This window comes from Macaca fascicularis, chromosome 8 (assembly GCF_037993035.2).
Source record: "Macaca fascicularis isolate 582-1 chromosome 8, T2T-MFA8v1.1".
Lineage (NCBI taxonomy): Eukaryota > Metazoa > Chordata > Mammalia > Primates > Cercopithecidae > Macaca > Macaca fascicularis.
The window spans coordinates 32,427,692-32,441,015 of record NC_088382.1 but is presented as its reverse complement, the minus strand read 5'-3'; the positions used below and the strand labels follow the sequence as shown (position 1 = coordinate 32,441,015).

The window sequence follows — 13,324 nt, the reverse complement described above, 5'->3', positions numbered from 1 at the left end:
GATATAAGTCACATCCCCAAAGTGTACCATTACTGGGTTTTAGTTTACTCACAGACTTGTGCAGCCATCGTTACTATCCAATTCCAGAACATTTTCATCACCCCACAGAGAAACCTTGTACCTGTTAGCAGTCACTCTCCATTTCCCACTCCCCAGCCCCTGGCAACCACTAATCTACTTCCTGACTCTATGGATTTGCTTATTCTGGCATTTAAAACATGGAATCCTATATTATGTGGACTTTTGTATCTGGCTTCTTTCACTTGGTATAATGCATTCAGGGCTCATCCATGTTTTGTCATGAATCAGTGCTTCATTGTTTTTATAGCTGAACAACATTCTGTTACACAGATATGCTGTGTTTTATATTCATTCATCAATTGATGGGCATTTGGCTTGTTTCCAATTTTGGCTATTATGAATGATGCTTCTTTGAACATTTATGTACAAGCTTTTGTGTAGACATGTGTTTTCGTTTTTCTCATATGTGCATATATATAGGAGTGGAATTTCTGGGTCATATAGTAACTAACTTTTGAGGAACTGTTTTCCAAAGCATCTGAACCATTTTACATTCCCATAGAAATGCATGAAGGTTCCACTTTCTCCACATCCTTACCAACACTTGTTCTTGTCTCTCTCCATGAGTATTGCTATCCTAATGGGTATGAGGTGGTATCTAATTGTGGTTTAGATTTGCCTTTCTCTGGTGGATAATGTTGAGCATCTTTTCATGTGCATATTGGCCATTTGTATAGCTTTGGAGAGATCTCTATTCACATCTTCCCCTTATTTCAAAAACTGTTTTTTTGTCTTTTTATTACTGAGTTGTAAGACTTCTTCATACATTCTGGATACCATTCTGTTATCAAATAGATGATTTGCAAATATTTTCTTGATTTTGTGGGTTGCCTTTTCACTCCCTTGTGTCCTTTGATTCATGAAAGTTTTACATTTTGATGAAGTTCAGTTTATTTTCAGTTGCTTGTGATTTTACTGTGATTTCTGAGAAACCATTATCTAACATCATGTGGATTTCATTTGTTTTCTTCTCAGAGTTTGATAGGTTTAGCTCTTACATTTAGGTCTTTGATCCAGTTGGAGTTTTCAATGTGGTGTGAGGTAGGGATCCAACTTCATTCTTTTGCATGTGAATATCCAGTTGTTCTAGAACCATTTGATGAAAAGACTGTTGTTTCTCCATTAGATTGTCTTGGTATCCTTGTGAGAATCAATTGACCATAACTGTGACAGTATGTTTCTAGACTCCCAATTCCATTCCATCAATTTATATATGTCTTTCCTTATGTAAGTACCACACTGTCGTGATTACTCTACCTTTGTAGTAAGTTTTGAAACTGGGAGTCAAGTCCTCTGACTTTTTTTTTTGAGACAGTATTGCTCGTGTCACCCAGGCTGGAGTGCAGTGTCATAATCTTGGCTCACTGCAGCCTCTGCCTCCTGTATTCAAGTGATTCTCCCACCTCAGCCTCCTGAGTAGCTGGGATTACAGGTGCCTGCCACCACGCCTGGCTAATTTTTGCATTTTTGGTAGAGACAGAGTTTCACCATGTTGGCCAGGTGCCTTATGAGTTTTTTAAATACCTGTTTGTTAGTCTTCTGAGGTTGATTGGTTTCTTTTTTAAACTGTTTATTTATTTAGAGATGGAGTCTCATTCTGTTGCCCAGGCTGAAGTGCAGTGCTGTGATCATAGCTCACTATGGCCTTGACCTCTTGGGCTCAAGAGGTCTTCCCACCTCAGCCTCCCAAAGTGCTAGGATTATAGGCATGAGCCACTGTGCCCAGCTGATTCGTTTCTTGAGTATGAACATTTTATGTTTTTGATCACATAGGATTATTTTATTTGTTTTTAGATATGGGGTCTTGCTCTGTTGCCCAGGCTGGAGTGCAGTAGCACAATCATAGCTTATCACAGCCTTTAACTCCTGGGCTCAAATGATCCTTCCATCTCAGCCTCCTGAGAAGATGGGCTACAGGTGCATGCCACTACACCTGGCTAATTATTTTTTTAAAATTTGTTTTAGGGACAGATTCTTGCTGTGTTGCTCAGGCTAGTCTTGAACTCCTGGCCTCAAGTGATCCCCCTGCTTCAGACTCCCGAGTAGCTGGGGGATTATTTTAATTATTTTCACACTACCATGTCTCCTCTCCTAACCTGGCGTCTCATTCTTACATTAGCCATGTTAGAGCTCAGTTATATTTTAACCTTTTATTTATTTAATACATTTTCATGTTTACTAGTAACAATATAAAAGTAGTGATTAGGATATTTTACATACTTCTTTTTAGAAAGCAAAGACCAATTTGCTTTTTACTTATATGGTATCACGTGATTTTTTTCTCCCAGTGTCAGCAGATCTCAATAAAAAAGGGGGTCCCAAGTGACTTATAAATAGAACAGAGTAATATAAGTAGTGTTTCCTGCTATGCCATTAAATGTTAGATTCCAATTGGGAAAACAAGTCCTTCCTACATAAATATCATTGATGAATGTTTTATTTATGAACGTGTGTAGACATGGAAAAGTATTGGGTATGTGACACTAATTGGTTGAAAATAGGATCACATGTGGCATGCAAAGTTTGTGGTTGAATAAGTAAATCTTACAAATAGTTTGTTATCTACCTTTAAAAAATGAACCCAAGTGAATTTAACAGTAAACTATAGTTAGATATTTAGGAACTTGACTGGTAAAGGGAGGTACACCTATGTTTCTGGATAGTAGATTTGGTTTGGAAATTATTACTAATTTTCTGGAGAATTAGAAAAGCAGATTACTAAGTAGGCAACTCAGATTATTTTGTTCAAACTGAGAATGATGCATTTCCCCAGATGGAACATGAGTTTTGTAAAGGGAGTCTCCCAGGTCCTGCCCGTATTTTACTATGATGTCATTGGGGTGCGAGCCATAGCTGATGTGTACATCGAAGAAAGACTTGTTTTAAATTATTGTTCACTTTTACAAGGTGACTAATATGCTGGCTGAATAAACTGAGTTGTCAACTGTTGATATTTTAATATTCATTGTGGGGAATTTGCCCTGGAAAGGAATCTTGTTTGGGAAATAATACGGGATCTTTAATGTTGGTGGAATGTATTAATTTTTTCCTTTCTTTCCTCTTCCCCTTCCTCCCTTCCCACTTCCCCCTTCTCCCATCCCCTTTCCTTTTTTCCTTTTTCCTTTCCTTTCCTTTCCTGGCTCGTGGGTACATCAAAGCATTCGTGGTTCTGAGTATTGTAAAGCTTGGTTAGTCATGAAATAAACTTACAGTGCTACCTTAATATCACCGTTGCTTTTAATTGCTTTTTATACATAGTACTAATTAAATTATAATCTTGCTATTTTAGGCTTCACTATGAATAAACTTGTCCATGTGTTACTTATAATGAGTATTGAGTGCTATATTTTAAATTGTAAAATAGAATATAATATTTACCATTTTAGCCTATGAAGTGCACAGTTCAGTAGCGTTGCGTACATTTCACATTGTTGTATCACCATCACCACCATCTATTTACAGAATGTTTTTCATCTTGCAAAACTGAAACTCTATCTCCATTAAGTAACAACTCCTCTTTCTCATTTTCCCCCAACCCTGGTAACCCCCATTCTACATTGTGTCTCTATGAATTTGACTACCCTAGGTACCTCATGTAAGTGGAATCATAGTCCTTTTGTGACTTGCTTATTTCGCTTAGCATGATGTCTTCAAGGTTCATGTTATGGTGCGTCAGAATTTCCTTCGTTTTTAAGGGTGAATATTGCAGTGTATGTATATACATTTTGTTTATCCATTCATTTATCAGTGGGTGCTTGGGTTGCTTCCGCGTTTTAGCTGCTGCCATGAACACGGGCACACTTTAGTGCTGTTTTTACAAAGGCAGTGCATAGCAGCTAGGCTCTTTTTAATTTAGTATTTTAAACCAAGAGAAAGGTGTTGATCCTTTGGATTTTTGGTAGGTGTTTTTTGTTTTTCCAGGCTAAGTTTAAAGCTTAAATTTGTAACTGCTATTTAATCATTGTTTTTGCTTTTTTTTTTTTTTTTTTCTGTTTCCAGACAGGGTCTCCCTCTGTTGCCCAGGCTGGAGTGCAGAGGCATGATCTTGGCTCACTGCAACCTCTGCCTCCCGAGTTCAAGTGATTCTCTGGCCTCAGCCTCCCGAGTAGCTGGGGATTGATTACAGGCGCCCACCTCCACACTCGGCTAATTTTTGTATTTTTTTGTAGAGACAGGGTTTTACCATGTTGTCTACACCACTGCTTTGCTCTCTAAGCATTATATACAGCAAGAAGTTTTCAGTGGCGAGTGTGTCACATTTAAAATCTTGTAGCAATATAATTTAATTCAACCAACTAGTAACATTTGATGGTACACTAGCTATAGCATTTTATATTGAAATGCATTTCATATTAAAATGCTTTTCATATATCTGACCCTTAAGCTTGCTTCAAATCTCATTGGCTTTATTTGCTTGGGTGTGTGCCCTAGATGTTCTGCTCGTGTATATATTCTCAACAGTCCTTTGAAAAGCCTTCTCTTAATATCCTTCAATCCACAGGGTTGGGGTGGGAATTTTATTTGACAAAAAAGATTGTCTGAAATAGTGAAGATAGTTGTTTACATATTAAAGGCCATCTTTGATGAGTGTTGGATGTAAGGGACATTTGTAAGTTGCCATCTTAGGACAAAATGAGTTTAGGTTAGATGTATTAGTTATTAGGTGATTTTTTTTGTATTATTTTGGATTTTCCAGGATTGGTCCCTTAATCACACCATTTAATTCTTCCAAGTTACTGGTTTTATCTGATGACATACATGGTGTAGGGGGTGGCAGAGGGAGAAGCTGTTAAGAGCATAGGAGAGAAACGTGAATGCTGAAGGACAGTGTTTGGTTCCCTTCTTAAAATAATTTGAAATGAAGGAACTGCACTATTGTAGGGAAAATATTTGATGAACCACCCATTTTTTTGAGGCCTGCATTCTAGATGTATTCTGTATGAGAACTGCCCTTGCAGTTCTTCTGTGCAGACCAAATGTTCTTGCAAGAAACTAATGACCAACTTTGTGGTGGGTGGTGAGTCACAGTAGATTTCCGGAGAGTTGATAATGTGCTTGTGTATGATATAGATTTGACTGTGAGGAGCCAGCTGATACAATATGGTCAGATTGCATTAAGCAGTGGTTTTAAGAAACTCTCATGGACCTCTGGGCCTGAGGAAGTGAAGAGGTAAAATTGCGTGTTTGAAAAATTGTTGCAGTGTGGCTGAGACTTTCTTGCAGCATTTTTGTGATTGATAGTCTAGAGTAGATTTAAACACAAAACATTAGAAATAGATTTTAATGCTAGTTGACCACATTAGAACAGATTTGTCTTTTTTGGGTTAGTGTTCCACATTTAGGTAAAACATAACTCTAAAGTTTTCCTTTTGATTCTCTTTGCTCTTTGCTTGAAAAATGTGTGGCTAAAAGAGAGACCACTAACTACTTAGTACTTTTTGAATATGTATTTAAGAATAAATGTAAAATAACTGATGTGAGAAAAGTTAAGTTTTGGCTAGCACAGGGAAGGAAGTTTTTGTTTTGTTTTGCTTTTTTGCATTTGGCTTAATTACGTGAGTTAAAGTGAAAAAAGCAATTACCTTTCTTGAGAGTGGAAACACTCTTAAGTTATAATGAATATGACATTGACCTTGGCCAAGGTTCTTTAGGAAGTACAGAATAACTCTGACATGGTATTGTTCCTTTCCTTAGAGCTTATCTTCTTCTTTTCTTTCTTTTTTTTTTTTTTTTAAGAGGGAGTCTCGCTCTGTCACCCAGGCTGGAGTGCAGTGGTGTAATCTTGGCTCACTGCAACTTCCACCTCCTGAGTTCAAGCGATTCTTGTGCCTCAGCCTCTTGGAGTAGCTGAGACTACAGGCACACGCCACCACACCTAGCTAATTTTTTGTATATTTAGTAGAGACGAGGTTTCACCATGCTGGCCAGGCTGGTCTCAAACTCCTGATGTCAAGTGATCCACCGCTCTCGGCCTCCCAAAGTGCTGGGATTACAGGCATGAGCCACTGTGCCTGGCAGAGCTTATCTTTTAGTAGTGGAGATAAGGGAAACAGAAACAGTTTCATACTTTGGGTCAGAAAAATATAAGAATATAAAAATATGAGATCATAAACAAGCCATGGTCTTTACTTTTTTAGAACAGCTGTATTGAGACATCGTTCATGCCCCATACAATTCAACCAATTCAGTTATTTTTAGTTTGCTCCCAGTTGTACAGCCATCAGCACAATCAATTTTAGAACATTTTCATCAGTCCTGAAAGAAAGCTGTACCTGTTAGCAGTCACTCCTTGGCCCTAGACAACACTAATTTATTTTGTCTCTATAGGTTTCCCTATTCTGGATATTTCAAGTAAGTGGAATCATACAGTGTATGGTGTTTGATGACTGGCTTTTTTTTACTTAGCGTTAGCTTCATACACAGTGTAGCTTGTATCAGTTCTTGATATAGTTTGGCTGTGTTCCCACCCAAATCCCATCTCAAATTGTAGCTCCCATAATTCCCTTGTGTTGCGGGGGGACCCAGTGGGAGATAATTGAAACGTGGGGTCAGTTTCTCCCATACTGTTCTCGTGGTAGTGAATAAGTCTCACGAGATCTGCTGGTTTTATAAGGGGAAACCGTTTTCGCTTGGCTCTCCTTCTCTTCTCTGCCGCCATGTGAGATGTGCCTTTTGCCTTCTGCCATGATTGTGAGGCCTCCCCAACCACGTGAAACTGTGAATCCATTAAACATCTTTCTTTTGTAAATTGCCCAGTCTCGGATATGTCTTTATCGCAGTGTGAAAATGGACTAATACAGTTCTTCATTCCTTTTTATTGCTCAGTAGTGTTCTGCGCTAGGGATATACCACATTTACCCATTTGTCAGTTGATGGACATTGGGTTGTGTCCACTTTTTGGCTGTTATGAGTATCCAAATAATGGTACTGTGAACATTTGTGTACAAGTTTTGTGTTCTCATGGGTATGTATCTAGGAGTGAAATTGCTGGGTCAGGTGGTAACGCTGTTTAACTTTTTGAGGAGCTGCTGGACTATTATCCGAAGTGACTGTACCATTTTACATTCTCAGTGGTAATGTATGAGGGTTCTAATTACTCTACACCCTTGCCAACCCTTGTGATGATCTGTCTTTTTGATTATAGTTATCCCGGTGGGTGCGAGGTGGTATTTCATTGTGGTTTTGATTTGCATTCCAGTGTTGAATGATATGGAACATCTTTTCTTGTGCTTATTGGCCATTTTTATATCTGTTTTGGAGATGTATATTCAGATCCTTTGCCTATTTAAAAATTTGATTCTTCTTCTTTTTTTTTTTTTGAGACAGGGTCTTACTCTGTCACTTAGGCTGGAGTGCAATGTTGCCATCACAGCTCACTGCAGCCTTGATCTCCCTGCCCCAAGTCATCCTCCTGCCTCATCCTTCTAAGTAGCTGGGACTACAGGCTCCCACCACCATGTCTGGCTATTTTTAAACACTTTTTTTTTTTTTTTTTTGTAGAGACAGAGTCTGTTGCCCAGGCTGTTCTCAAACTCCTGCGCCCAAGCAGTCCTCCCAACTTGGCCTCTCAAAGTGTTGGGATTACAGGAGTGAGCCATTGTACCTGGCCTATTTGTCTTTTTATTATTGAGTTGTAAGGGTTCTTTATATATTGTGATGCAAGTTCCTTATTAGATATATGATTTGCAAATACTTTTTTGATTCCCTTTTTCACTGTCGATGGTGTCCTTTGAAGCACACAAATTTTTAATTAAAACTTTTTTTGTTGTTTTTAGAGACAGGATCTCTTTTGCCTGGGCTGTAGTGCAGTGGCACAGTCATAGCTCACTCTAACCCTGAACTCCTGGGCTCAAGGTATCCTTCCACCTCAGCCTCCCCAGTAGTTGGAATTATAGGTATGTACCACCATGCCTGGCTAATTTTTGGGTTTTTTTTAGAGCTGGGGGGAGGTCTCACTATATTGCCCAGGCTGGTCTTGAACTCCTGGCCTTAAGTGATCCTCCCATCTCAGCCTCCTAAAGTTCTGGGATTACAGTCATGAGCCACCATGCCCAGCCCCAGAGTTAATTTTGATGAGGTCCAGTTTATCTTGTCTGTGTTTTGGGTGTTCATTTCCTAACCCAAAGCCATGTGGATATACACTTATGTATTCTTCTAAGAACTTAATAGTTTTAGTTCTTACATTTAGCCCTTTGATCTGTTTGGAGTTTTGAATGTGATGTGAGGTAAGGATCCAACTTCATTCTTTCGCATGTGGATATCCAGTGTCTCACCGTTTGTTGAAAAGACTGTTCTTTCTCCATTGGGTTGTCTTGGCACCGTTGTCAAAATCAATTGACCATAAACGTGACAGTATATATTTCTGGACTTTCAATTCTATTCCATCGATTTATATATGCCTTTCCTTCTGTAAGTACCGCACTGTCTTGATTACTGTGGCTTTGTAGTAAGTTTTGAAATTGGAAGGTGAGTGCCCTCTTTTTCCTTTTCAAGATTGTTTTGTCTATTTTGAATTTTTTGCATTTCCATATGTATTGTAAGACCTTGTTGAGTTTTGTAAAAAAGCTAGTTGAGATTTTGATAGGATTGCCTTGAATCTTGCAGATCAATTGGGAAGTATTGTCATCTTAACAGTATTGTCTTTCAATTCATGAACATGCAGTGTCTTCCCGTTTGAGTCTTTAATTTCTTTAAAAAGTTTTTTTTTTTTAAACTGATGTATCACAGTTGTACATATTTTTGGGGTATATGTGATGTTTTTCTTTTCTTTCTTTCTTTTTTCTTTTTTTCTGAGACAGAGTTTTGCCCTTGTCTCCCAGGCTGGAGTGCAGTGGCATGATCTCAGCTCACTGCAACCTCTGCCTCCTGGGTTCCAGCAATTCTCCTGCCTTAGCCTCCCGAGTAGCTGGCATTACAGGCGCCCACCACCATGCCCGGCTGATTTTTGTATTTTTAGTAAAGACGGGGTTTCATCATGTTGGCCAGGCTGGTCTCAAAGTCCTGACCTCAAGTGATCCACCTGTCTCAGCCTCCCAAAGTGCTGGGATTACAGGCGTGAGCCGCCGTGCCTGGCCACATGTGATGTTTTGATACATGTATACAATGTATGATGTTCAAATCAGAGTAATTGGGATATCCCTCACAAGTCTTTAATTTTTTTCAACAATGTTTTGGAATTTTCAGTGTACAAGTCTTGCATTTCTTTTACATTTATTCCTAAGTATTTTAATATTTTTGATGCTATTATAAATGAAATTGTTTTCTTAATTTCAGTTTCAGATTTTTCATTGCTGGTATATAGAAACACAACTGATTCTTATGTATTCTTGTATTCTGCATAACTTGTTCTCAGATTTTTAGTGGATTCTTTAGGATTTTCTCTGTCTTAGGATTTACTTCTTCCTTTCCAATCTGGATGCTCATTGTTTATTTTTCTTGCCTAACTGTCCTGACTAGAATTTCTAGTACAGTGGTGAGTAGAAATTGGGTAGCAGACACCCTTGTCTCATTCCTGATGTAGGGTGGGAAGCCATCCAGTCCTTCACCATTAAGTGTGATGTTAGCTGTGGGTTTTTGTTGGTGCTCCTTATCAGGTGGAGGGAGTTTTTTAAATTCCTACTTCACTGAGTGTTTGCATTATGAAAGAGTATTGAATTTTTGTCAAATGCCTTTTCTGAAATAAATTACTTTTTAAAATGACTGTTTTTCTTGTTTTCTATCTGCAGAGATTGACTTGCATACCAAATGTGTGGTGGATGTGGATGCAAACAAGGTTATTCTTAATCCTGTAAATACGAATCTTTCCAAAGGAGATGCCCGGTGAGTTAAGAAACAGTGCTATGCTCAATGGATGTTTAAGTAACTGGAAGCAACTGTGGCTGCAGAATTAAGTTGATGCTTACCCTGTGGAGACATATTGCTGTCTTCTGCGAGCCTGTACTCTAGTTGAAGAGATGAAGTCTATACTATGGGATGACAGTGTGCCGAATGAGTATTAGAGGTAGTAATTGTATTAGAAGCACAGAGAAGACAGTGAGTGTTACGTTGAGAAGTAATTGAAGGCTTCTTGAAGGAGGTGCAGCTGGCTGGAGGATTAGCTAGGATGTAAATCGGTTCCTTAGCAATAGTGGCTTTTACTTCTGCCAAGTTCAAATGCTGTCAGAGCCCATTTCAAGTGCTGTCTTCATGAAGGTATGCCTGCAGCCCTCAGTGATTTATTTCCTCTAAATACCTGTCAGTTATAATCTGTCCTACTTAATTTAATCATAGATTGTTTTGGATTGTTACTTCCAGCTGTACGGTGGATTTTAATGTATTTGGGGGAAAGACTCAGGCTGAAGATGAATATTTGAGCATCATTTCTAGATGTGGATGGTAGTATGAACAAAAGGGAAGGGAAGAACATGAATTTGGGGCAAGAAAAGATTATTTTGGGTTTTCTTAGTAAATGGAGGACAGTAAATAAGCTGGGATCAGATTACAGAAGACCTGGAAAGCAGACGAGGAAGTTTGGCCTGTGTTTTTGTCAGTAAGATTTTGTTTTTGACAGTTTTTGAGTATTATGATTGAGGATCAAGGAGAATTAGGAAAAGTTGTTGATTGGCAATGTAGAGAGAGGGTCAGAGCGGGGATAGGCCGACCTTTTGTGGAGATCAGCTGTATCAGAGATGTTTTCCTACTGGCCCTGACAGTGGAGAGGACAGGTGAAAGACGTTTGGCATGAGGCTTTGTGCAAAGTAGGATTCATAAATCCTTCTAGAAACAGTGCTGTATTTGGCACTCTGCAGATGTTCTTTTGAGTTGTGTTTAATTGAGTTGAAAAGAGCACTGGATTTGGAGTGAGAAAATCTGAAATCGAGTCCTTCATTATCTTATTGTAGTGAGTTATTTTTAGTTTTTTGAACCTGTCTTACATATCTCTCAAGGGTTTTTTCCCACAGAGATCAAATAAGTGATTTTTAAAAGATCTTGCAAAGTGTTCTGTACAGGGGCAGGTTTATTGTTATTGATGTAGAGACACATCAAAATGTACAGCTTGATGAATTTTCATAGTGAACATACTCCTTATAAGTGGCACCCAGATAAGAAATAGAACGTTACTAGCATGGCAAGAGACTACATCAGGAGAAGAAGTTTTTCTTCTTTTCTTTTCTTTTCTTTTTTTTCTTTTTTTTGAAGCAGAGTCTCACTCTGTTGCCTGGGCTGAAGTGCAGGGACATGATCTCAGCTCACTGCAGCCTCCGCCTCCTGGGCTCAAGCAATTCTCATGCCTCAGCCTCCCGAGTAGCTGGGATTACAGGAGTACACCACCATGCCCAGCTAATTTTTGTATTTTAGTAGAGACAGAGTTTCGCCATGTTGGCCAGCCTGGTCTTGACTCCTGACCTCAAGTGATCTGTCTGCCTCAGCCTCCCAAAGTGCTGGGATTACAGATGTGAGCCACCACACTGGGCCAGTTGTTACTTTTTTTTTTTTTTTTTTTTTTTTGAGACTGAGTCTTGCTGTGTTGCCCAGGCTGAAGTGAAATGGCAAGATCTTGGCTCACTGCAACCTCCGCCCCCCACAGGTTCAACCGACTCAGCCTCCCTAGTAGCTGGGATTATAGGTGTCCATCACCACGCCCAGCTAATTTTTGTATTTTTAATAGAGAAAGGGTTTTGCCATGTTGGCCAGGCTGGTCTTGAACTCCTGACCTCAAGTGATTCGCCTGCCTCAGCCTCCCAAAGTGCTGAGATTACAGGCGTGAGCCACCACACCTGACTGGTTACTACATTTTTAAGCCAAAATGTATTCAATACTTGAGTATACATGTCTACCAAAAAATCACCTAGTTCTAGAGAAATTTCAGCTTTGCAAGGTCAGAAACTTTATTTTACTCAGTTTGCTTAATGTTGAGTGGAGTCTTGGGGACTAACATGCCATCTCTTAAGGAGACAGGCAGGACCTCTGATTTTATGTTTACACTGAGTAAAATATTAATCTCAGCAATCCACTCTTCTCCTTCTTGGTATCAACGAATTGGAAAACCAGGTCAAAACATTGCTGTGAACATAGGATAAGAATGAAGGGACGTTTTTGTCAAATATGGAAAAGATAAATGACAAACTCTTCCTATTCCACATCACTGCTGGGAGCACTCTCGTGACTGAAATACTTGAATCCGCCAGATCAGTGTAGTTCTTCTGTGTATAATCCTGGATACACATAGAAACATTTTATCACTTATTTGCTCATGCAGAGCTGTACTGCTTATACTGCTAGAACAATTAATATCTTTTTGGAATTATCTTTTTCCCCTCAATTAATTTTCTGGATCAGTTTTTGGGATTTTCTAAATCTTTGTCAGCAATATATTTCTAAATTGCTTCCCTTTAAATGACTAAATCTTTATGCCTTGTTTTATTTGAATTATATCTTAAAACTTAAAACTTTTATCCTATAATAAATTTTTGTTGTTGTTTGAAAGCCATGGTGAGATTGTATAAAACTTTAATGCTTGTCACCATGGTAGGGAAAGTAGTTTCTTTTTGTTGTTGTTGTTTGTTTTTGAGATAGGGTCTCCCTCTGTCGCCCAGGCTGGAGTGCGGTGGCACGATAAAAATAGTTTCTTAAGCTAAGTTTTATCTTCTGTTTTTGCTTCTTTCTCTCCTCTACCCACCAAACAGGCCTTTCTTGCTAACTCTGGCTAAAAAGTTAATTGGTATACTTAAAATGTTGCCTTAAAAGGGATTAAGGTGCATTTTCTCGTGGAGAGTGGGAGCCTCCACTGTATGAATCATTTGTGTTATAAAAGTTGAGGCATAGGTGAGTTTGGAAAATGGAGTGCATTTTCCCACAGGAAATGTTAGTTCCAAGTGAAAAGTTTAACCTAGTGACTAGTGTAACCCACAACTCGAACATACTTTTTTTTTTTTGTCTCATATCTTTTTTTAAAAATATATTTTGTCTCATATCTTCACATTTCACTGCAATAATATTAAGTAGTTGTGTACTCAAGGGCCGAGACTGAGTAAAATGAATAATCATTCTTTCTGCTTTGTGGAGGACATTCTTATGTGGAAAAGGCTTTTTTTTTTTCCTCCTGCTGTGGGTGCGTGGTGATGAAGCGTACAATGACTGCTGCTTTGCTGTGGTGTCTTCGTGCCCAGGGCACCAGCAGTTTCCCCTCCATCATGTTCGTGCCACCAGCACAAATGTCAACACAGCAAGGAAGGCAGATGCTTTAGTACTGTTATGTAAATAA

The 13,324-nt window shown here is 38.8% G+C and overlaps 1 protein-coding gene across 4 annotated transcripts in view; it reads left to right on the top strand.

The window, feature by feature from the left end:
- Positions 1–13,324, top strand: part of KIF13B (kinesin family member 13B) — a 194,130-nt gene that overhangs the window by 7,711 nt on the left and 173,095 nt on the right. For all 4 annotated transcript variants that reach the window (XM_074000589.1, XM_005562969.4, XM_045399003.3 and 1 more), the window contains exon 2: positions 9,807–9,900. In XM_074000589.1, coding sequence (XP_073856690.1) covers positions 9,807–9,900 — 94 coding nt within the window. The remainder of the gene's footprint in view (positions 1–9,806; positions 9,901–13,324) is intronic.